The sequence below is a fragment of the Engraulis encrasicolus genome, chromosome 21, assembly GCF_034702125.1.
Source record: "Engraulis encrasicolus isolate BLACKSEA-1 chromosome 21, IST_EnEncr_1.0, whole genome shotgun sequence".
Taxonomy (NCBI): Eukaryota; Metazoa; Chordata; class Actinopteri; order Clupeiformes; family Engraulidae; genus Engraulis; species Engraulis encrasicolus.
Genome location: NC_085877.1, coordinates 11,401,811 through 11,426,612, shown reverse-complemented (window position 1 = coordinate 11,426,612; position 24,802 = coordinate 11,401,811). Strand labels below are relative to the sequence as shown.

At 41.7% G+C, this 24,802-nt stretch overlaps 3 protein-coding genes across 6 annotated transcripts; 1 reads left to right on the top strand and 2 right to left on the bottom strand.

The window, feature by feature from the left end:
* Positions 1-708: 708 nt before the first annotated feature.
* On the bottom strand, positions 709-7,053 carry gtf2h3 (general transcription factor IIH, polypeptide 3). Its single transcript, XM_063187573.1, has 13 exons — positions 6,987-7,053; positions 6,671-6,750; positions 6,384-6,490; positions 6,039-6,184; positions 4,200-4,262; positions 3,991-4,020; positions 3,832-3,860; positions 3,632-3,706; positions 3,478-3,531; positions 3,277-3,345; positions 1,609-1,744; positions 1,037-1,073; positions 709-926 (listed from the first exon to the last, which is right to left on the bottom strand). The coding sequence occupies exons 1-13, from the start codon at positions 6,994-6,996 to the stop codon at positions 857-859; spliced, it is 906 nt and encodes a 301-aa protein (XP_063043643.1). The 5' UTR covers positions 6,997-7,053; the 3' UTR covers positions 709-856.
* Positions 7,016-16,915, top strand: eif2b1 (eukaryotic translation initiation factor 2B, subunit 1 alpha). Of its 3 annotated transcripts, none has more exons than XM_063187570.1 (9): positions 7,016-7,378; positions 7,633-7,734; positions 8,141-8,277; positions 11,559-11,675; positions 12,872-12,984; positions 13,296-13,364; positions 13,501-13,576; positions 13,961-14,086; positions 16,521-16,915. In XM_063187570.1, exons 1-9 carry the CDS (start codon positions 7,366-7,368, stop codon positions 16,674-16,676), a joined length of 909 nt encoding a protein of 302 aa, XP_063043640.1. In that variant the 5' UTR covers positions 7,016-7,365; the 3' UTR covers positions 16,677-16,915. The 3 variants fall into 3 exon arrangements, with proteins under 3 accessions (XP_063043640.1, XP_063043641.1, XP_063043642.1); XM_063187571.1 differs by having other exon boundaries at positions 7,032-7,050; XM_063187572.1 differs by lacking the exons at positions 7,016-7,378; positions 7,633-7,734; positions 8,141-8,277; ... (3 more) ...; positions 13,501-13,576; positions 13,961-14,086 and adding an exon at positions 14,332-15,350.
* Positions 16,916-17,401: 486 nt separating this feature from the next.
* Positions 17,402-24,452, bottom strand: LOC134437991 (transmembrane emp24 domain-containing protein 2). 2 transcript variants are annotated; one of them, XM_063187575.1, is made up of 5 exons: positions 24,156-24,452; positions 22,720-22,912; positions 21,625-21,645; positions 19,935-20,042; positions 17,402-19,428 (listed from the first exon to the last, which is right to left on the bottom strand). In XM_063187575.1, the coding sequence occupies exons 1-5, from the start codon at positions 24,333-24,335 to the stop codon at positions 19,304-19,306; spliced, it is 627 nt and encodes a 208-aa protein (XP_063043645.1). In that variant the 5' UTR covers positions 24,336-24,452; the 3' UTR covers positions 17,402-19,303. The 2 variants fall into 2 exon arrangements, with proteins under 2 accessions (XP_063043645.1, XP_063043646.1); XM_063187576.1 differs by lacking the exon at positions 21,625-21,645.
* Positions 24,453-24,802: the final 350 nt, after the last annotated feature.

Below are 24,802 nucleotides of genomic sequence, written 5' to 3'. Positions count from 1 at the left end.
AACACTGATTACCGAATATGACTGGAGACATTTCCCCCCTTTACAGCCTTAAGCAGATGATGGATAAGATGTGCCCATAAACAAATGTTGATGGGAAGAGGAAAAGAAAGATGGAGAGAGAGACGGAGGGAGAGATAGGGAGGGAGGGAGGAGTGAGAACCGCTAGTGGCCATCATGTGATCCGCTTCCAGGAAGAGGAAGACTCATAAAATAAAGACGAAGAGGAGAGGAGAGGAGAGGAGAGGAGAGGAGAGGAGCGGAGCGAGAGAAGAGTGGAGCGGAGAGGTCGAGCATCTTGCCCACAATAACAACCAGGAAAAAGGGAGGCTAATGAAAGTTTCCTTTTAAAACATGGCAGTTATTACCCCTCCTTCCCGCCCTCCACCCACCCACACATCCATCCATCTCTGTCCCTCCCTTTCTCAGTACTCAAGCATACAAATGGACTTAAAAATATGACCACTTTGGCCTATTTACAGTGTGTGTGTGTGTGTGTGTGTGTGTGTGTGTGTGTGTGTGTGTGTGTGTGTGTGTGTGTTTGTGTATATATGTGTGTGTGTGTGTGTGTGTGTGTGTGTGTGTGTGTGTGTGTGTGTGTGCACTCACTTTCCGTTCAATATCAGTTTAACTAACGGGTGGGAAGCATTACAGTAGAAATAGCAAACGTTTTTGCAGCACCACTTCAGCAGCATTGGCTGACTGGGCCCAGTATATGACACCTTCGCAATTACACGGCTTTCACGCCATGGCCTCCCACACCTGAGAGTTAGCACAACAACTGAGGCGTCGCCATGGCAAAAACAAACAAATAAACTAACCCAAAAAAACACAGTCTTTGATGGGAATAGCCCGATGGTCACGTCGCTGGCTTGATTTTCTTCTTTTTGGCTTTCACCAGCTGAGGTAGCTGGATCTTGAAGGCAGTTCTGTGGCAAGGAGGAAGAGAGAAGAAACACAAAAGATTTGAGACATGGGTAAATAATGGGGTTGGGTGGACAAAGGCAGTCGTACGTGTGATGATGTATTGTGTACTTACTCGCATGTTGTGCAGATCGGGCTGAAGTTGCAGAATACTAAAAGAGGGATGAGAAGTTGGGTGAATAAACTTTGGCAAATCGTGGCTGCAGCAGGTACGTTGCCTTTCGCTTAAGATCAACATTAGTTTATGTCTCCTAGTACCAACCAGAAGTATCATCATCCTGATCAATCTTGATGCCAGTTTACCCCATGTCATCAATTTCTTCATGCCAACATACTTTCCAATTACACTGTGACAACCCAATTTGCTCTTTTTTTATCTGTCTATTCTCTTCAAATGTCTATGGCCAGGGTAATAGGATGAGTGCCATTTTCTTGTGCTTTTACAAACAAAATTAGCAAATATTTTTTCCTGAAAAGACGGAAGTGAGTGGTAAAACAGAAGCTCAAAAGAACTTTCCATTGATCTTAAGTCAGGACTCAGTTCCTTGAATTGAGACCGGCATGTCTGTCAAATCATACAAGTTATAAATGAGAATAACAATAAGAGAATAACAATAAAAAGAAGAATTCATAGGTTTTGTATAGCACTTTTCTAGATCCACAAAGATGCTTCCTGAGAAAACTCACTGGAGAGGCAAACGGAGCAGACGTATCCGATCTCGATGAGGTTGCGGTGGCAGAAGCAGGCAGCCCGGTAGTCCACGTGGGCCGGGGGAGGTAGAACCAGCTGGGAGCGCTGTTCAGAGTCCGGCAGGAACACCCACTATTTCATAATAACAATAACAATCATACATGTCATTAACAATGCACTTTACATCAGCTGAATGAATAATGTACAATGTTTTCATTTTGGTGAGTGAACTATGTAACCAGCGCTGCTCCAAGTCGGGCAGCAACACCCTAGTACGGGATTAGTAACACATCTCATAATGCACTTTAAATAACTTAATGTCTTATGTACAATGCATAAAATGAAAAAGAAACATAAAAAGACAACACGCATGACTTTTAATTCAAAACTTTAATTCTAAAGGCAGAACCAGTTGGGAGCGCTGGTCTGAGTGCGGCAGGAACGCCCACTAGTTCTGGAGTGGTCTTCTCACTCTCCTGACCTCAATATCAGTTGGCAACCCTGGGATACCACAATGTGCCGGTCAGACACAGGTTACTGCAATCAAACCCAGTTTGCCAGGAAGGATGGCCAGTTTTGCCATTGCCAAACAAAGAGCCTCATCCACAATTACCACAAAATATTTCAAGCTGTCATTGATTTTAAAGGGGGAGGTGAAGATCATCAAACACAAAAGGTATATAACAAAAGATCTGGATGATTTGGGTAGTTTGTGATCTTGAAAGAGCACACAACTGACTGCTAATTAATGCCTTCAGCAAATCAAAAACAACGATCTGAGTGGAAAAACTTTGTTTGTGTGTTATCATTCATTTTCTCTGAAAAAATGACAAAGAAAGCATACATTCTGCCAGGGTATGTAAACTAGCAGGACTGTATATAATCTAAAGAGAACCCTCTTAGAATGCCATTCCTTACACAGTGTTAAATGTATGTGTGCATGTCTCCATGCATGGAGTGCCCAGTAAGGAAGACAAAGACAACACACCAGCTCAAAACGCACCCACTCGTTACTATAAGTATACTACATGTATGCTTAGACAGACTGTCAAGTTTTGTTTTGGTGAGCTAACTACGCAACCAGCGCTGGTCAGAGTATAGCAGGAATACCAACTACAGAAGACAAACAAAACGCACCAGTTCAACAACCCTTGCAATAATAAGCACCCTATGTAGGAAATCCCTTTTAAAATGCAGTTCCTTATTTTTAATGGGTGAACTGCACCCTACAATTAGCCTTTAGGATGCAAATATAGCTTGAATCTACTTGTGTGTATATCTCCATGAGCCTACACCACCCTCTAGTGGAGTTGAGAGACATAACATCTCCACCTCAACAAATAGCCTCTTGTGAAAAAGGGTAAGCATGAATGTAGGTCTAGGGGACTTCTCCACGCTCTTTCCTGCCTACGGGTTGGTGGGGAGGAAACTGTACTTCTAATTAACATGGGCCAAGAGCCACAAACTGTTTCCCTGGCTGCCCTTTTGCTATTTTTGTATTACTGTAAACATTGTGTCCTTTGCCATGCAATCCCAAGTAAAAACAGGAGCTATTTAATACTGCAGTTGTTAAAGAAACATATTTTCTTCTACGTACATAACTGGTTTGCGCAAGTATGGCTGCATGATGGCACTGTTGCCCACTATTCAGTATAGATACTCACCAGCAAATACTGTGTGAGGGCAACCCTCTGTGGTATCTTGAGGTACATTCCCCCTGTTATGTCACAAGCCTGAAAAAACAAAACATAACAAAATTGTTGACGTTTACATCAAATGTCTACAAGAAGAAATAGACTTTCAGCCGTTTAAATTACATTCATACAAGACTCAATCGATAAACAATAAGATATTTCAATACTCACTTGTTGTAAGAGTCCAGAGTCTGAGTCTAGCACACAGGCATCTATAAGCACACTCTAAAACAGAAGTAACACAGGGACAACAAATCAGACCATCAGGTAGAAAATTAATGATGAAGAGCAATTGTCTATGAGGAGGAGAAGAGTGATATCTCACCTGTTTCTGGGCCGCAAAGATCACATTCATAAAATTCATGTACTGCAAAGCGCAATCTTGTGCTGATTTTATCACCTGGTGCACATAAAATAAACACAACTAAGAAACACGACAGCATACTATATCAATGTATATATTATTTATGTCTGGACATTTTTGCTTATTTATTTGTTAATCTATTTAATTTTTTATTGATTTACCAGTATTCTAGACTTCATGTCCTGTCCACCTGAAGACAGACACATGACAGGATAAACACCAACAAAAAAAATACAGCTGCATGTCACATTTGAATTTGAAACCACACTATGTACAAAAATGAAACATTTGAAACCTCACAATGTGAAAAAACAATTTACCCCCTGACTGTTTTGAAAGACGATGAATATCTGAGTACACAATGTCAAGGAGAGGAGGTTGCTTGTAAAATACAGTATATTCCACTCTTATCATTAAGAGAATACACATACTCCAGCAATCTTTTGAAAGTCAAGTGGACAGCACAAAATAGAGTGTTACACAATGTAGCAGACATATCTTGTGCATACTGTATTTAAAGAAAGGATACAGCACAGGGCCTTGGCAAGTCCTCCAGCCAACAGTGTGTCCGTCTGATTACCTCTCACCTCCGCTATGAAAAGAAGATAACAAACAATTTGCTTGATTGGTTCAACTAGTTGAGTTTGCAAGTTGACACTTAAGAGATGGTTTGTTGAAATTCAGTGATGAGTGGAGGTGCAAAACACACACCAGAAAGTGCTGCACTCTCCCAAGTTGCAGAAATAAGTCTCTAAGTGGTCTCGCGCTTCACTTACGCTGACTGTAAGTTAGTGTACTTACTGTAAGTTTCCCCACTGTCAGTCCAACCACAACAACTTTTTGGGGGGCTTTTCTTCATTTAACATCCCAATTGCTAATGAGAAAATGACCTCTGAATTTTGCTCTTGCAAGTTATTGAATTAAAGCTCAGTCATCAATGACGTTTTGTGATGTCATCAGGAGGCCACAAGTAGGCCTGTCACGATAACACATTTTGCAGGACAATAAATTGGCCAAGAAATTATTGCGATAAACGATAATATTGTCTTCTCGGTCATTTTGAAAATATATAATGAAAATGGGATAAAAATGTGAATACGCCTTTTTTAGTTTTGAAAGCGTCGCAGCTGAAAATTAAAAGTACACCTATGTTTAAGGGTGGGAGACGTGACGCCTTGTTTTTTCGTAACATTGGTTAAAAACCTACAAAACTGTTATTTTCCTTTAAAAAACAAATGTCAATGAAAGAAGATGTGGTACATTATGTTTCATATTAGTCTTAGATGAGAAGAAACATTTTTGTTAATATTTATGTAAAGGTTTATATGTCAAATTTCCTGCGGTGTGACTGTAACATTAATGAAACAATATATAATAATATATATATAAATTAACCAACAACATTTTGAATAATGTATGAAGTATTTGGCATGATTGCATAAATCTTAACTTTAGATTAAGTTATGTGAATGTGGAAAAAACTCAAGACAGTAATATTAACTACAAGTTCAATTTCGTAACACAAATTGCGTCCTGTGGGGTGACATGTATGTCAATGTTTGTGAATGGGTAGCTGCAAGGCCAACTACAAGGGTCTTAAAGACTGGCTCCTAACCAGTCAGTACCTCAGTTATTGGAGAGCGCTGTGGAAGTTTAAGGTGACTCTTAACCTCTTAATATGTCTTCATATTGCAATCTTTCTGTCACGCAATGCTTAGGTTCATTTTATGGTGTCCTGTGGTGTGACTGCTCTTATAGGAGGAAAAATTTTTTTTTTATTAATGAAAACACATATTAAGATTAAACACAATATCATTATCAAGTTAGCATGAGCTCAGATGTCAGTCATGTATACAAAAGGATTAAAATGGCCATAATGCAGTGAATTCCCTGTGGTGTGACTCAATTTTCCTGCGGTGTGACATGCCTATGCTATGTGTTGATGCAGGACACATTTTCCCAAAAATGGCAAGAATAAGGTGAAATCCCACAGACCACTAAGTGCTTTATTTTTTTCTATTTTTTTCCAATTTTTATCCATCATTGTTTTCAGGAATTTGAAAAACTTTTTTTTTTTTTTGCGTTACGCCCTTAAACGTCAACTACCCTTAAGCATCATTGAAATGTGCCTATCGATATTCAGTCTAAGAAAGAGTGACGAGGAAAACAAAGAAGCATGCGATAATTTATTGTGGCAAAAAGTTATCATGCTTGTAAAAACGTATTGTACGATATATTGACTTATTGAATATTGCGACAGCCCTAGCCACAAGCACAAGGGAGGACGGGAGTTAAGATAATGGAAAGACCCCTCCATCGGCCCGATGGCCACAGAGTGTGTCACTGCACCACTCACTGCACCACTCACTGCGTGCGATGAGAGCCCTCATCTCCTCAGCGACCTGATCGTTGGCCACCGACAGGAGCTCGTATTTGCCATCACCACAGGGAGCCGCCGAGTCATCCCCACCGACATCATCACCCTTCCAGAGCTTATTGGGAAACAAGAAATGACTGAGAGAGAGAGAGAGAGAGAGAGAGAGAGAGAGAGAGAGAGAGAGAGAGAGAGAGAGTATTTAGACAGCATTCCATTTGCAATACGTTCAATTTACAATCAGTTATGGCAATTTCCTTCATGACTGCATAACTTCATTTATGACTTCATTTGTTCTCCCTAAAAGAAGATGGCTCTGTTTTTTTTCTCATGACTCACCTCTCCTGGCAGGTGCTGGCGATGATGGCCAGTTTATTGGTCCTGGTCATGATCAGGTGAGAGTTTGCCATGACCATCACAGCATCCAGACATTTGGACAGGTTGAACTGATGAACAGACAATGAATGCCATCATCATGCATGCCACAGTGCAGCAAGCCATAACAAGAGAACAACTTCTGAATTACTTTTAAATATCAAAATCAGACAGACAGTGCAATGCTGCAAAACACAAGCATCTTGCTCTGTGGTCACCAACTCATCATAGCATGTGGATTGCGGACCAACCTCTGGTTCTCGTTGAGTTTGCTGGCCCCACCATATTGGATTCACGTCTAAAACGATGACCAGAAGACTGACCTCGTCCTCTAAAAAAACAGATTAAAAATAACATGGAGAAATACAAGTAGTATGAATAAGAACAAATAGCTAGCAATGTTAGCATATGGACTGTCTCGTTAATATTATCCCATCACCACAAATGTTCTGCCTCTTCTCACATGAAAAAAAATCGTACATTTCATTACGTAATACAAGACACGCTGTGAAGAAAACAATAACAGTCAGAAGTTTATTAAGAACTTTTTGATAGACAGCAACAAACCTGAAGCCATCACTGCATCGACCCACGGCGCGGACTAGATGTCGTCATCCCTGACGTCATCTCTGTGAGTCGCAAAAGTGTCAGAACATGCAGAACACGCACACAGATGGTCTATTTTGATGATAGCTTCATAGTGCAGTTTGTATTCGTTCGAGCTTTCCCCGGTAAATTGTCATTTCAGTTTCAGTGAAAAGTTGTTAAAGGAAACCGACAAAGTGTCCCTATTGCATCAGAAAGTGGGACTGGTTATCAGGTGGTCTTCTGAAGTGTAGAATGGCAAGCTAGCTAACAGCAGGCACTCAGCTAGCTTAAGCATTAATTTTCATAAAGAAACCAAATACAACAATTACTGTACCCTGTGAAGTGATTTGCTGAAAAAATGGACGAAGGAGGTAAGATGAACTCTCATAATGTATCTTTGTATGCTCAGCTGATGTCTAATTTTCGCTGATGCTGACTGCTGCTGATGTTTTCAGTCACTCTGAAAACAAATGGCAAGAAATTAAATGGAATGAAAATGAAATGAAACGGTACATAGGTATTAAATCTTTGCTGATGTATGACCAATACATCAAAAAACAGGCTACTTGTGACATTTCTGACCACGTCTTCTTGTTGTTGTTATTTGTTTGTTTTGTTTACCTAGAGTTGGTGGAATACTTCAGAACTCAGATGAGCCAAGACCCAGATGTTGCTTCTGCAGTGGCTGCTATTCGCTCGCTCCTGGAGTTCCTGAAAAGAGACCAAAGTAAGTAATGGTGCATAATGACAACACATCTTCTGTTTATCACCACTAGATCCTCAGACACTATTCTTATTATGTATCCATCATAAAACACATCCAAATCATGCTACGTCATAACCCAAAAGTCTCTGAATCTCTTCTCTGGCTCGAACAAAGTATTAAATGATCAGTCTTGTCCTCTTAAGTCATATTACCCTATTATCTAGTTCTTTGGTCAGCTCCTGCTATTGTACGTATGTATTGTATGAAAACTAGTCAGTGACTATTTCTGATGCATTGACATGCTCTTTGTGGTCATGTTAATTAATATAGATTGTCCCTTCATGAATAAATGGACTTATTAATGTATTGTTTTTGAAATGTGTTGTAAGTAAGTAGCCTGACTTGACGTGCCTCTTCTCCCTTGCAGGTGAGACCATCTTGGGCCTGAGAGAGAACCTGACGCAGGCCATCGGGCGGCTCCAGTTGGCCGACTCCTCTGTAGCCGTGTCCTCAGGAGGAGAGCTCTTCCTGCGCTTCATCACCCTGACGTCACTAGAGCACCAGGTAACTTACCACAGGACATGCTGTAGGCATGCCATTAGGGTGCATGTCATTTCTCCAGATTCTCATCCTTCCCTCTGTCCTCATTGTCAACTTGGATAAAGTCAGCTTTATATTGGACATTCATATAACATTTAAAGGGGCACAATAGGATGACGTTGTTTGCGCAGTGCCTGTGGCATGCCTGTCTCAAAATCTTGACAGCAATGAAAAAGTACTGTTTAAATAAACTCGATGTGAGAATGTTTTTCATGATGGAATGCCGACAGTTGATACAAATCTGAATATGGTATGTAAAGCGATTTTTCATATTCAAAAAGTTGCATTTGGGGTTTTCTGACAGCGGACCGTGGAAGTGGTCGCGAGACTCATCGTTCACTTACTAATGACTCAAATATGCTTCGGCTGACTCTGGACAGTGATTAATTAAACTTTTAATCCTACCTAGAGCCCCTTTAAAATACAAATGTGACTTATCTGAAAAATAAAAACTGTAAAACATATACAGTGAGGAGAATAAGTATTTGATCCCTTGCTGATTTTGTTGGTTTACCCACTAATAAAGACATGATCATTCTATAATATTAATGATAAAATGTATTCTAATATAGAGAGACAGAATATCAAAAAGAAAATCTAGAAAATAACTTTGAAGAATATATTTTAATTGATTTGTATTCCATTGAGGAAAATAAGTATTTGACCCCTCTAGTCAATGAAGACAAAATACTTGGTGGCAAAGCCCTTGTTTTCTCATACAGAGGTCAGATGTTTCTTTCAGTTAATGACAATGTTTGTGGATATATTAGAAATTACTTTTGTCCACTTTTCTTTGCAGATCATCTCTAAATTACTTAAGTTGTATGACTGTAGCTTGCCAAATGGGAGCTTCTGTTCCCTTCACAGGATTATTATAGGGTTAATGTTTGGAAACTGTCTAGGCCACTTCATGACCTTAATGTGCTTCTGCTTGAGCTACTCCTTCGTTGTTTGGGCTGTATGTTATGGATTATTATCATTTTGGGAGGCCAATCCATGACCCACCTTCAGTCTAGTTTTGGTGGGAAAGAGGTTGGCATGCAGCATTGTACGTTTACATGTCTCCCTCCATCCATTTCTTGACGATGTGAAGTTGTCCTGTGTCTTGGCCAGGCAAACAACCTCAAAACATAATGTTACCACTTTCATTTATGATGTTGGAGAAGGTGTTGTTCTTGGGATCATAGGCAGCATTTCTCTTCCTCCAAACACATCGAGTTGTGTTAATGCCAAACAGTTTGATTTTGGTGTCATCTGATTCCAGCACCTCCCAGTCATATCCTAATCCAGTTTGACGTTCATTGGCAAACCTCAGGTGAGCCTGAACAGGTTCCTTCTGAAGCCGGGGTACCATACATGCACTGCAGGATTTTAATCCGCTGTGGTATCAAGTGTTTCCAATAGTTTTCTTAGTGATTGAGGTCCCAGCTGCCATGGGATAATTTCCTAGCTCCTCCCATACAATTTTAAGGTGCTTTATCTCCTTTTTTCTGGTTATTAAATTCCCACAAGGTCAAATCTTGTATGGAACCAGAGACAGGCCTAAGATTGATGATTGATGATCATTTTGTATGTCCTAAAATTGGGAAGAAATGCACCAACAGTTTGCTCTTTAATATCCAGGAGCCCATTTCAGCCTTGTTGAGTTCTAAAATCTTGTCCCTGACATCCTTTGACAGCTTTTTGGTCTGTCCCATGTTGGCGAGTTTAGTTTGATTGATTGACTGATTCTATGGACTGATTCTGCAGATTCAATGTGTCTTTTGTGCAGGTTACTATTAACAGGTGTGTTCAATTCAGATAACAAGTTAATTGGAAGTGCCATTTGATCTGCGGGATCAGAACTCTTGATGGTTGGCAGGGGATCAAATACTTATTTCCCTCAATTAAATATACATCAATTATTATATATTCTTCAGAGTTAATTTCTGGATTTTCTTTTTGATATTCTGTCTCTCCATATTAGAATACATATTATCATTAACATTAAAGACTGATCATGTCTTAATTAGTGGGCAAACCAACAAAATCAGCAAGGGATCAAATACTTATTCTCCTCACTGTATGCAAGCTTTCTCATGTGCCACAGGGCTTAAATTCTTTTCCAGATATCACATTTGCAGTATGAATGTTAAATGAATTTCCAGTATAAAACCAGGAAAGTGAAAAGTCGACAACAAAGACAGAGGATGTGCATTTTGAGAAATGGCTTGCACCCTTAAGCCACCAGTGCACCAGCCTGCCACTTGTTAGACCCACGTAATTATTAGCTATGTAGGTACTCTTGCTTTATTGACTGCTTATGTGATGGAGGTCATCTCGGGTCAAAGACGTGCAAAATGGCATTGTCATTCAGTGTAACGGATACCTTCTGTTGACTGTAACGGTAAAAAACGTGATTTTTAAATTGTTCCAAGTGAATGGATGACAGCCGAGGCTTTCATGAATTCACTGGTAAAAAATAAAATAAAAAGAGTCATGTTTTTTACAGTTACAGTCAGCAGAAGGTATCCGTTACACTGAATGCCAATTTCATTTTGCACGTCTTTGACCCTCCTGTACTAGTTCACCACCACACGGCGATCAAAATTGCGACCTCCCAGTCACGGCAACCCTTTGCCAGTCATTGGAGCTCAGGTAGGGAACAACTGAGCTAATGGTCTAGGCCAGTGATTCTCAAATTGAGGGCCTTGAAATAATTTTCTGAAACTCAAAATAACATCAGTGTGTGTGTGTGTGTGTGTGTGTGTGTGTTGCTTGACTATTTATTTCAGTTGTATTTTACATTGGGTCAGAGGTGAGCCCTCATTTGAGAAGATTTCAAGTGGGCCCCCAGTTGGAAAAGATTTGGGAACTCCTGCTCTTGGCCTATAGCTCAGCGACACCTCAACTGTATGAGGCTTTGGGAAGAAGGTTTACTAACAATCTACCACTAAAATCTGCTAGTTGACATTGAATTAAAAAAAACGAACCCAAGTGATGCCTACCTAATATTTCTGGGTCCTGTGATTTTTTTAAACCTTTTTACCGGCTGTGACTGGAGGTGTTCTAAATCAAGGGTGTATGTGTGATCAAATGGTCCCTCTATTAGGAGGTATGTCACTAGCTCAGAGTTGAAATCGCTACATTTGCCTTTATCTATTGAAAGAGCTAAATTTGTCTTGCCATAGTTTTTCCATTTTCCATGGGTCTGATGTGAAGGTGATAAATGTGGCTGGTATGTCTGCTTTTTCTCTGTGGCATAGGACCTGTCTCAATGCAAGAAGGTGATGGTAGAAAGAGGAGAGCTATTCCTGAAGAAGATTTCCCTCTCCAGAAACAAAGTTGCCAAACTTTGCCACAATTTCATCAAAGATGGAGCAGTGAGTACTAGTAACCTTTCCTCTCCATACATATTTAGACATGCTGACTAAAGGGTGAGGGGTCGGGTATTAACAAATATTACGATTGACTATAAAACACACACACACACACACACACACACACACACACACACACACACACACACACACACACACACACACACACACACACACACACACACACACACACACACACACACTTTTGAGCAAGCAGTGTTGAATTATATCACTGACTGCGTCCTATGGTCCTTTGAAACTATGAAATGGAGCTGTATATTAATACACTTGACCACTTACAACACTGATGAGGGGATCAAGTAGTGTATTAACAAGTATTATTATATGGTTGTGACGTCATCTGTCGAATGCTCCATTCATTTCAACGGGGCTCCCCAACGTTCGGACGTCTGTTATTTTTCGATAACGGACGGGTTGGTCTATAACAGACCGCTGTCAATGGCAACAAGACTTTTCACTGCTAAAGCGACTTTTCAACAAGACTCTAATCAGCTGCTGTGATAGACAGCACCCGTTGTCCTGGCTACCGCTGTCAATGGCAACAAGACGTTCACTGCTAAAGCCACTGGCTTGTATACAAGTCAGTGGCTAAAGCGAATGTTTCATATCACTCCGCAGGGGGTCCGGTCTTTTGTCACTCTAATCAGCTGCTGTGATAGACAACACCTGTTGTCCTGGCTACCTAGCTGTTGCCTAGCGGTGTTCCACAACGGCACTGTTTTGTTTTGCGCAGCAACAATCTTAACATTAAATAGGTCTAAAGAAATGTCCCCGCCATGTGTGAATCATTTAAGTATATCCATATAATAAGCGGGTTAACTTTCGGCGAGTCGGTCGCTTTGTGGAATAGCAGCACTTCAGAGAGAACAAGACCCCTCCGCTCAGCGTCGGGGTCTAAAGATTCTCTCTGTCGTGCTGCTATTCCACGGTAGCGACCTTCTCGCCGAACGTTAACCCTTACTTATAACATTCAGAACACAAGCTTTTAGAGTCTGTTATTTAGCATTGATAAATGCACATAGGTTTTGTGTCTTTTACCCCTTTTGAACATTTTTTTCACGTATGTTACTGAATTATGGTTCAACAAAACCTCCATGAACACTGCTGAGCTTTATCCTAAAGGATCAGTACATCAAAGTAATGTTGTTGAAAAAACTGTCCCTGTGATGTTGCCGTAGAAAATCCTGACCCACTCATCCTCCCGCGTGGTGCTCAAAGTGCTGGAGAATGTGGCGTTGGATAAGAAACGCTTCAGCGTCTACGTCACAGAATCCCAACCTGACTCCGCAGGGTAAGTATTCCACAAGACCTCTCTACCGAATCCTGGGACCCGTTGAACATCATGTGGAATTTAAAAATCTTTTACAGCTCTAAAACACATTCTTCATTGTTGGCTCAATTGTAGGTTATTAAATCGACAGTCAGGCATTCCTATGCCACCATTCCTGTTCTATTAATTCCTATTCACACCCACATACAGCCCTTTTCACATCACACACACAAGAGCCACAGTGTAATGTGGAAAATGTTTTGAGAAATTCCAAGATATCTGATGAAAGTATATACAATTATTTCCTCCATCAATCTCATTTTACCCCATAGACATCAAATGGCTGAAAAACTGCGGAAGCTTAACATCCCCGTCACAGTAATCCTTGATGCAGCAGTGGGGTAAGTTTCCGAATGTCCATTGCTGCTCAGTACTACTCATTTACATCGAATACATATGATTTTTAACCTTCCAGTTTTCCATGTTGGCTGTAACTAAATGGTACCCAGTTTGACGTCTGTTGTCTATTCTGTTCAGGTATGTGATGGAGAAGGTGGACCTGGTGATTGTTGGAGCAGAGGGGGTTGTGGAGAGTGGAGGCATTATAAATAAGGTACACACACACACACACACACACACACACACACACACACACGATACAGACAGGCATCTGTTGTATGATTTGTCATTTGCGATGAGGCACGTAGTCTCACAAATGTCACACTGTGGTCAGCACTGTCAGATTAGGATCATCTCTCTCTCTCTCTCTCTCTCTCTCTCTCTCTCTCTCTCTCTCTCTCGCTGTCTGATTTGTTGTAGTTTCTTCTCTCATGTTTGGTGCCAAGTGATTGCGTAGCAAATACTATACAATTAACCAGTGGGGACAGTTAAGTTTGTGTAACTAACTTTATAATAACTCAGTATACTTATTATTAGTTATTAATGACCCTTAACTTGACATAATATCTTATACCTTCATTTCATGCATCTGCCACAGATTGGCACCTATCAGATGGCTGTGTGCTCCAAAGCCCATAATAAACCCTTCTACGTGGTGGCAGAGAGCTTCAAGTTTGTCCGCCTTTATCCTCTCAATCAGCAAGATGTTCCTGATCGATTTAAGGTAGGTGCTTTGTTTTTGGATTTTTTTTGTTGTTTTTTTTTTTAAATGAAACCCAATTTGTCCTGTACAGGTGTGGGGGCAATAGGTTACATTATTTGACACAAGTTCTTTTTTTTCTTTTTATCTTGTCTTATCGCAGCTTATTTAACAAAAAATAGAGCACAGAAGAAAAATACAGTATAAATGCCCCATGTCAAATATTGATGCTACATTATTAAGTGTGTCACTCACTGCCACACACTGCGATGTACACTAGTACAATTATGGACATTTTCCCGTGATTAGTGTGTGCCTACCAATCAATACCAACTAGAGACGGTGATAAGACAGAGGAGAGAACCTAGAACAACTTCGGTCTAACCAGAGTCCCAAAAAATTCTAGAGCGCTCTCTGGAATCTTTGATGAGCTCATTGTAGCGGCACTTGATTGCTAGGTTACGCGGACGCTGGCGTGTTTTATTTGTCCACTATTTTTTTATGAAGTGCGCTCCTCTGTGTCGGCCCGGTTGTTGTCTGCTGAGTGTCAATAGTTGCTGTAGCTGGTTCTAGTAGGAAACTGCACCATACATCATTGAATTTGTTCAATTCGTGGTCATAGCGGTAGCTATGATAAGTAGATGTCATTACACTCCTGACGAACTCCGAAAGTACGCATCCACCTCCGTCCCCATCAGCTCCGATGTACTTCAACTTTGCCGAGCTGCGGGCATACTTAAAAAGAAGCCGCATGTCCACCGAAGCCGAAGGGGAGGCGTGCGTCGCTCCCAAGTGCCCGAGAGGAACAGCGTACAACGCGGCGTCTTGGAGAGGTCTGCAAGTGGTAGCAGCAGTAAAGCATCCGAAGATTGGCGCCTGGCCCCGATGCGCAGCGGTACCAGCACACAGACTGCTGCTTCAGAGAGGGACTTGACCTCCCGTATAAAAAGTCTCCGCTTGAACTGCCCGGAGCAGACTCCTGTCGCCGGTTTTCGTCCTGCCCCCTGGGCTGACCTGCGCCAGAAGGCTGCGACTTCACCCTGTTCTCCGGTCGGTAATAAAACCGCGCACGGTACTGCTGCTTCAGAGAGGGACTTGACCTCCCGTATAAAAAGTCTCCGCTTGAACTGCCCGGAGCAGACTCCTGTCACCGGTTTTCGTCCTGCACCTTGGGCTCACCAGCGCGAGAAGGCTGCGACTTCACCCTGTTCTCCGGTTGGTAATAAAACCGCCCACGTTGGGTGCGCTGGTGACGCCGGACTGTGCGCTATCGAGGTTGGCGAACTGGGTGAGTTCTCCGCTAATACAGCATCAATAACACGAGCTGTGTCTCCAGCCCAATATCTAACCGGAGACAGGTGGTTAGATAATGAGATGGGCGCATGATCTATCTCCCTCTATGCGCCATCAAATGCCCGCTCAATCTCAATCTCAACCAGGCGCGCACAGATCACTCAATCATCCTTTCATATAAATGACTGTCCTAAAGTCTGGACAAAAACAACCCACCCTGCAGAAAAGTAGGAGTGGAAGTGAAATAACACCACCTTTGATAACATCACATGTCACACAACCTGATGACTTCTGTGCATAGATGTTTCAGCAGACATAAATTGTGTATGCAAGATTTGGAAAAGTGAATTTCTTCAACCTGACATACTGTGTTCAAACAAATGTGTCTTTTCCAGTTGTTCATATCAAAGTAGATGGCGATATTATGACGATCCAATCCCGAAATGATTTGTGATTCATTGATGCAGCGTCAGCCTAATGCTAAAAAAGACTGTGACATTGGGGTATTTATGTAGTATTATGGCTTTACAAGTCGTATCAGTTTCTTGCTTCATGCCATGTGTCTTCATGCTCCTACTTGGTTGAAATGTTATGCACGGTTTCTGATAAGTGAGAAAAAGTAACCTCCTCCTCATATGCCTTAGCTTAAGACAGTTTACAGTAGCTCTGTTTAGGTGATTTAAAAATAAGAGTTATTTTACTGCTTTATGCCCTAATTGTTATGTTCTGGTCCTTCTACTCCCTTAGTAGGCTACACCCTGAAGACCACCCTGGCAATGGAATACACTAAATGTGCCTAGTGTTACAGTCCTCCTCCTCTTTGCCCCAGTAGAAGACTCAGACCCTGAAGATCACTCTGACAATAAGCTTGTATTATATTGAGATTACAATATATTATTGTAATATATGATAATAGGGTAATATTACTTGATGTATTATTGTGCCTAATGATATACTCCAATGTGCTCCTCATCTCCCCTCATTACAAGGCAAACACCCTAAAGACCACTGTCAAACCTGTAGCAGTGTGCTCCAGCCCCTACTTCTAAGTGATGTTTGAACCCACTGTGATGCACCTGCAAGCTGAGAGTCCAAATAAGGCTGTTATATTATTTTCTCCTAATGTTATACTTGTATGTATCCTCTCCTCTCATTACCCCTCCAGTACAAGGCCCACACACTGAAGACCGCGGAGAACCTGGACAAAGAGCACCCCATGATCGACTACACGCCTCCCTCCCTCATCACACTGCTCTTCACAGACCTGGGCGTGCTCACCCCCTCCGCCATCAGCGATGAACTCATCAAGATCTACTTATGAATCTGGCTGGGGCAACTCTACTCCCCTCCGCTACACCCCCCAATCAATCAACTCATTCTACAGTGTCAAAGGGACATGATGCAGATCTCCTCTTACATGCAGCTCAGTTACAAGAAGATATAACCTTTGTGGACAAGATGACCAGTCCGTTGCACCTACTTGGGTGATGAAGTGCTATTGGTCTGCATTCATTTGTTTTGCAAACCAGCTGTGGAATATTAAAATTTGAGGATTTATGAGGAAGTGTTTGTGTTCCATTTCTGTCACCAATTGTTTCTGCCAACTAATGCTTTCTTGAAACATTTGCCTTTGAAGACGGTACTTTACAGCTAAAATGTAATTATTGGCAAGTCTGCATTATTTTCAGCCACTGGCGTGTAGTTTTGTAACTCACAGCCTCTATCAAAAATGTTAACTCGTTATTTTCAGAAAAAAAGCCTTCACCATCAGCTATAGCAGCAGTGTCGAATCTGACAGAGGGCCAAAATCAAAATCTGTTATGAGGTCACAGGCAAAGCTAAACAATTTTTTGTGCTAAAATTGTGCATACACACTTCTCATGTTTAAATTTCACAAGCAGATTCCCATAGTTCAAATGTGACTACATTATTCTGTTGCATAGGAGTGGGAGCGGTTTCCCTGGCCTGGGGACCAAATGTCATGTTCGAGTCTTATTACGCTATACATCAATGGTGTATGTGGGCCAACTGTAATACACATTTGAAATTATCTTGCGGGCCAAATATGATTCCACGGTCCAGATTTTGGCATCCCTGCGCTATAGGGCATCAAGGGTCCATTTCAATATCTAACCTCCCGTTCTCTCCTTTCGCTTGTTGGCTTGTGGTGTGAGACGTCATTGACAGTAGAAGTTATATTCAATATCTCACAAATCCATAATTCAAGGGTCATTTCTTCATTTGCAATTTTTCCACAGAAGCAGGGTGTCAGCGAAGTATGAGGCCACAAGCAAAAAGAGATGGTGATTAGATATTGAATTGAACACCATAGTTGATATTAGCAAAGACACAAATGCTGAAAGAATTAACTTTTTGTTCCACATACATAATCATCCATGTAACTCACTCCCTCTATATCATACCAGTGCAGTGGTTGGTCAAGGCCTAATGTGTAGGCTTTTGTCTATTAGAAATGAAGAAACAAGACAACATGTTTTCCCCAATTCAAGCCATGTCATGTTTGAACTTGACAACTTCAGTTGAGTATCAATTCCAAGGCTCTGTCCCTCCCAGATGTTTTGACCAAATCGACTCTCTTTTCCCCAACACAAAATAGAGAAAAACATTGTTCTCCCCTCCACACACACACACGTTCATACATACATAATGAAATAAAATTTGTACAAAATTACAACTTGGATAAATTTGCCTTTTCATGGTTCAAATACTGAAGCTCAAGCTGATTTTTTTCTTTCATCTACAGTACAACCCCAGTTCTGTCCATCACTAGTGACCCTCTTACCCAAAGTTAAAAAGCAAAATAAATGAAACTCTCCTTCACCAAAATAACAAATTATTTTTTCAAAATGTGTATACAGGATGTGCCTTTGTGAGCAGATTTTTTTTTCTTTTTTAAACTCAAAAGCCATCAGTGTTGCATTTGAATCTAAAAACAAACGCAGCAAGTTGGTTGCGAGTGAATGGCAACGATAATTCTTAAGGTCACACATAAGTCACAGCACTGGACGTGTCGTTCACTTTCGCACGCATATGGAGTGATGAGGAGGACTCGAAAACCAGGACTGAGGCTGAGGCTGATGTTTCTTAGCAGGCTTAAGTCCATTGGCCAGCAGTGGTAAAGTCACTGTTCACAAGCCTACTTGAAAACCGACTGAGCGAGTGAGGTATGCCTGGCGATGGTGGCGCAAAAAAAGCCATTGAGAGGATAAGGGAGCACAAAAGGAGAAGGGAAAAAAATCAAATAAGCAGGATTTTTTTCTTATTTTTTAGGACAATAATCAACGCACTGCTCGCAACCCGCCTACATATTGCTAGTGAAATAGCTGAATAATTACAAAAATGAATCTTTTGATTTTTCGTTTTGTGTTTTTCAAACAGTGCCATTCTCCAAAGTGCACGTTCAAAGTCCAAGACAGCTGCTGCTTTTCCCAACCCCAAACCCCAAACCCCACCCGCGCCTGTGTAGCAAAAAGATACAGCATCCCCCACACATTCATGACATTTCCTGACTAAATAAAATAGGGACAACATGGGAAAACATATCACTCCATAACAGCTTAAAATGTGAAGTCTTCAAAACAAAGGGGATGGAGGACCATTTTTGTACACTGTTAACAGAGAAACTCCTAAAAGTAACAATGGGAAACAAAAAAATAAAAAAAAATATTTCAGATGGAGTGAAAGGCAGAAAGAGAGAGGGAGAGAAGAGAGAGAGAGGAAAGAGGGGACAGAGACCTTTTCCCCTGGGGGTGGGGGTGTCCGGACAATTTTCCAATCTGGCAAAAGGTGACCGTGGACCATTTTACAAACTGATTCATTTCATTTTTCTTGCAAATGGTACCAGCTGATGGGAGGGGCACACTTGTTTTTCTTTTTGGAGTAAAAAAATCTAACATGTAAAACCCATTTTTCCTCTCTTCTCTTTTTTTACACGACTCTCCGCACTTCGAAAAATCTCTTCAGGTAGTAAATCTGTCCCAGGGTCATGGCAACCAGGACGAGGGCCTCGAAGAAGGACCAGAGCACCACCCTGCTGTTTGTGTTGTCGTTGACTAAGAAAAAAAAACAAAAAACAAAAGGATAACATTATAACGTTACATGAAACCATCGAATACAAAGTCTATGAAAAAATGTGCCACAAAAGATATAACGTCCTTTTCATTGCCAAAAAATGCTGTAATGCATCACTACTTGCCCAAAGTTTATAACAATGCATTGTGATACAGGTTAATGTATTTTACTACCATTTCACAGTCTTTAGCAATGAGTGTCCTTAAATGACATTAGCGAGTGTCCTAGAAAGTGTGTGGCCTGGTAAGGTTGGATACTGCCTCAGCGTAAATGCCAGCGTGTGTGTGTGAGAGGGAGAATGTTTGTGTGGGTCCACTTGCCATTTTTAAATACCAACACTACTGTGTGCATGTGCGTCTGTCCTGAGAGTGCCAGGCCTACTTACTGGCTCAGTCTGTGTGTGCATCCTCTCTTGGACTTATTGTTGGTGTGTGTGTGTGTGTGTGTGTGTGTGTGTGTGTGTGTGTGTGTGTGTAGGCCTACTTACTGGCTCTATGTATCCTCTCGCGGACCTCCATGTACTCCTGCTCGTGCTTGACAGCAGTCATGGCTACCGCCAGCTCATTGATCATCTCCTCCAGCTTGTTCTGGTGGGCTATAGAGACGAGGAAGCGGAAGATGAAGAGGAGGAAGAGAGCACAGGCAGAACATGGCATGTCAGAGAACATTTGGAAACAGACACAGTGAGCTGAGAGACGTTTTAGATCTTAACCCAAATTGCAACATTGTAATTCTCTATGAAGACTCATTTATTCTGCTTGACTTAGTTAAGCAAGTGTAGTTGTAGGCAATTGGCAAAACTTTGAACACATTCAGACACAGAATTAGTACTGAACAAATCACCTATTTGAAGAGATAAAATGGTTTTCAAGCACCAAAAGCAAGTCCAGTTGCCTACAACTCCTTTGCGTTCTAATCTACTGTGGTGTTGAGTTAAGCTTACTCGTTTCAGCAGGGGTGTTTAGATTTCCAAGTGACAGGGCTATGGTTATGTGCACTACTCTGTTTCGTTTTTAACTCCAATAACATGTCGGTACAACAGACTCATTACTGGTGTGTCTTATTTCAGCAGTAGACAATCAATCCCAGTGAGAGGGTTAAGGCCGTGCTTCGGTCATGTACAGTGGGCACAGTGTTCAAAACCTGCCTGTCACCATTTTTCTTTCCTCTCAGCAATCCGTAGCCAGGCCACACCCCTCTTTCAATCAAATGTCAAGACACATTTATGAGAGAAAAACTGGGTGCATGCGGCAAACCACAACCGAATGACAAAAACAAACGCTTCATGAAACCCACTTCAGTCCGTACATGTTAGTCTTGAATTCAGCATGTGCCTGGCTAACCCATACAGTAAACCCACACACATTCATAACAAGTCTTTCAAACATCAAGTTCTGCCGGTGGTGCACTTGTACGCCTACTTCTACGGGGGTAAAATATTCAGACCAATCAGTAAAAACTGCTGTAGTGTTCAACCAATCCTTCATGAGGTTCAGGACTACTGAGCCTGGGGTGAAACTATCCAATAATTCCAATAATTCTGAGTGCAGGAAGTCAGTCCTGCCAGATATTTGTTGCAGACAATTCTCAAAGTAACTGGGTGAACTACCTCTCTTCAGTTTGTAGATGAGCCAATACATGAACTCTCCTGTGTCAAAAGCTCTAGTTAAGAAGGAAAACGACATGGCAGGACTTTAACTTTGTCAAGCTGGTTTGGCCACCTCTGCAGAGGACCCTCACCCTAACTGATGACAAGCCCCATGTCTTATTTTTGGAAGGAACCCTCAATTATTTGAATTAATAAAGCAAAAAAATGTCTTTCAGAAGCCCATGTTTTTGAATTGATACAGAAAATGTCAATGCAACATTAGGCCAGTAGTTCAGTATGTGAGGTGGCAAACAATTACTTGTTACTAGTTGTTTTTGGTTCATCGGTTGAACACTACCATGCAGATGCTCAAGCCAGTGGGTCATTCTAAAATAACCTACTGTGTACTGTCACCAGTGTATCATAGTTAGTCAAGAACACACACACACACACACACACACACACATCATATTATTCAAATGGTCTAACAACATAATCGGTAGCAATAGTCTAGAGTCAAACAGTGAAAACTGAGCACCCGCTATGATTTTTTTTTTTTTTCAAATCCATGCAGTTGGTTTTCACCTACCATCCCAGGTGTCACCACCAACTGAAGGAAGGGAAGGAAGATTTTAAAAGGGGAAGAAAGAGAGGAGGAATGAACAGAGTAAGAGAGGATGACAAACAGGAGAGGAAACAAGGAAACAAAGGGCAGCCGCAAGGACCAGACTTTGCAAGATGGTGGTCGCGTTACTTTAGCACGTAAACAGTGATAAGGTGGACATGGAAAGAACAGACACTTCTGTGTTTACCTTTAAACATAGTAAACTACAGAACAGATCTACCGGTAGCTAGAAGAGGTAGCTTTTAATTGAGAAGACTCAGAGGCAAAAGCCAGACACAATACTCTTCTCTGTTTAGGCATGAGTGGTTTTTAAGCCTGGTTTTAAAGTGGGCTCTTCGGCTATCTAACCATGCAGGCAAAGAGAGTAGATTAGAGTAAGAGGATTCAAGCCTGTGTATTCCCTGGATCCATGTGATGTCATGTGAAGGCCCCATTAGGAGACCTTAGTTTGTAGGTTGAGAATAAATGTATTCCCTTGGCACCGTTGATGGAGGTAGAAGACATCTTGTGCAAGCCGTCACCAAATGCCGCAGGAAGAGAAGGAGGAGGAAGGGACAACGCTCCCTTAGGAGACCGAACTTGAGCACACTCCTTTGCATTGGGTGAGGGAAGTTTGAATCATCTTTCTTGTATCTACTCTCTTTGATGCAGGTTTCCAGCAAGACATTCAGCCATTTGCAATAACTTTAAAAGGTCTATCAAGGCTATTTTTGGCTCATGGTCTTGCAATGCTTAAAAATTGGGTACAAGTGAAGTGACCATGACCTAACTGTTACAGTATTGTCCAAGCGTAGACTACTAAACTATGCAGTATGTGTCTTTGAGGAACAGGTGCATCCTTTGAAGACAATGAAAAGGCAATTATCCCAATTGTTAACTCTTTCATCAAACACGAGTGTCACTGTAATGGACAATGGCCAACTATGCTGGCAGTTTAATGTGTTCTTAAATCTATTTGGCAGGCAGCTGCCTGTACCAACAGACACACAACAAAACACAGTTGGAGAGCACAAAAAAGCCAGAAGAAGCACAGAGGTGAGTGCCGCTGCTGTTGCTTACTTTCTGTGTCCTCGATGTTGGACTTGGGCGCCTCTCCGATATCGATGGTGAACATGACTATTTTGGGCGTCATGGTTGACATCTTGTTGCTGAAGCAGAACTTGTATGTTCCGTCCATGTGGGCGGCCACAGAGTACTTCCCGCTGGACTCCCGGTCTCCCTTGTAGATCTGCTTCCCATCTGGGCCTGTAATCTGTTGGGGGCACAAGGACATTAGTGTATCGTTTCCAAACAGCATTTTGGTTAGTCAATGTGGTGGTGGGGGGTGGGTTAGAGGGTATCAGACAAATCTCTGTCACCATTGGAAAAGCAACGCTGTGCAGTTTTGTATGAAATATGATCAAAACCCAAGAGGCTTTAGGAATTCACAACACTAAATCTTCATCTTTCGGGGGACCTAGTCAAGGTGGCCCCCTTAACAATTAACTGCTGGGGGGAAACCCTGATTAGCTGTCCCCATTGACAGTACTGTCAATGGCTGTCCCTTATACATAATGTGCCACTAAAGTGCAGTGATTCAACAAAATAGAGTGTCATTGGTGCCACACATGGATGCTTGAGAGATAATAGACCTAGTGCTTGTAGCCTACTTCCCTGTAACAGCTGTCGTGGGACACAGCATTGGAAATACAAATAATTGTGAGCTAGTGACTTAATTTGTCACAGATTTTTTAAAAGAATGATACAATAACACACATCAGGTGTCCAGTGAAAACTGTGTCGAATGATAACCGAATTTGCATGCATTTACAAGAAGGTAAACTGACAGTTGACACGAAATTAACCCGTTCAATCATTGACACCAAGCAGAATTAATGACTACGGTCATGATTAGGCCTAGCTTATACATATCTAAATTCGATGTGGCCAACTTTTGTTTCTGATTTCCGGGGTCTTTCCATCAGAAACGTCAACAGCTGGTAGATTTCGACGAGAAGGTGATATGCGCCAAAATAGCTGACAGATGTTGGCTGCTCGCTATATATCAGTCCTGCAGACCCTCTTCGTTTTCACTGTAGACAACACACAGCAAATTGTTGTGGTCTACATAAAGGCTTAACCCCAGCCACCCACGCTATCGTCACGCAAAATTGTGAACATCATGGTGACATGATTTCACATAACTAGTGCTACTGCTAGCTAGCAATGTGAGCTATCTGTCAAGTTGGCAGGTTAGCTGGCTACATCGGTGTAGCTATGTGTGCGGTCTCAATTCATAAGAAATGATTGATGTCGGATGATATTTGACCGCGTTGTTTGGGTAAAAACTTCACTGAACGCGCGGTTACGCGGAGCCCCTATCCTACATAACCAAGGCTACATGCACTACAGTGCCAAGTTAGCTAGCTTGGCCTGACATGTCGCAACTTGGCCAGCACAATCGACGCTGGTTATCCTCCTCAGTTAGCAGCTAGTCGTCTAGCAAGCTAGCTTACCTCCACATCGATGTCCAGGAAGCCTCCCTCTGCAACCTCAAACATTAGGCCCATCTTGGTGCCTGAGTTGACCCGTTCGTAAAAGCACTCTTCGGCATGAGCGTCTATGCTAACGAAGTAGCCTGACGCCGTGGCTGACAAGGTTACCAATATAACAATGAGTTCCGAAAGCGTGAACATTATGGCAGGGTTTCTTGGACTACAAACGTTAAGAAGATAGCTAATACACAATATTCTAGTAGGAAGACAGTCCTCGCAAGCCACCGACTTGCGGAGGAGGAGTCATTTGCTATATGGCCGATTGTGAGTGGAGGATGACAAGAGGCTGCGTTTCTGCCACGTAAAATTACAAACAGCAAGCGAAAGAGGACAAACTGTACGGAATCAGATTGAGAACAAAATTGCATTCACCTGTAGCTTTTATTCGAGGAGAAGACATAGCCTAACTTGACAAATCAGTATAACATCGGGAAATTGTGTTATTCCCAAACTTTCATGCGCATTAAACCATTTTGGCACCATAGAAAGTAATCAAACTACGCGTAATTTGGACCATATGATTTGGTGATGAGTTTAGGCCTCTAGGCCAATGCTAGTAGGCCTAGTGTCCATCTTCTGTAGGGGGGCAACTGTGACCTAAGGTGCCG

What these genes read in the sequence shown, in the direction of transcription:
- gtf2h3 (XM_063187573.1), bottom strand. An exon ending in ACTTGCCAAGGCCCTGTGCT is followed by an intron (nt 4,021 to 4,199) that starts GTATCCTTTCTT and finishes TTGTGTACTCAG; the next exon opens with ATATTCATCGTCTTTCAAAA. An exon ending in CCGATCTGCACAACATGCGA is followed by an intron (nt 927 to 1,036) that starts GTAAGTACACAA and finishes TCCTTGCCACAG; the next exon opens with AACTGCCTTCAAGATCCAGC.
- eif2b1 (XM_063187570.1), top strand. An exon ending in TGACGTCACTAGAGCACCAG is followed by an intron (nt 8,278 to 11,558) that starts GTAACTTACCAC and finishes TCTGTGGCATAG; the next exon opens with GACCTGTCTCAATGCAAGAA. An exon ending in ATGTTCCTGATCGATTTAAG is followed by an intron (nt 14,087 to 16,520) that starts GTAGGTGCTTTG and finishes TTACCCCTCCAG; the next exon opens with TACAAGGCCCACACACTGAA.
- LOC134437991 (XM_063187575.1), bottom strand. Translation starts at nt 24,335, where the DNA reads ATGTTCACGCTTTCGGAACTCATTGTTATATTGGTAACCTTGTCAGCC. An exon ending in TCCTGGACATCGATGTGGAG is followed by an intron (nt 22,913 to 24,155) that starts GTAAGCTAGCTT and finishes TGCCCCCAACAG; the next exon opens with ATTACAGGCCCAGATGGGAA. An exon ending in TGGTGGTGACACCTGGGATG is followed by an intron (nt 20,043 to 21,624) that starts GTAGGTGAAAAC and finishes TCGTCTCTATAG; the next exon opens with CCCACCAGAACAAGCTGGAG.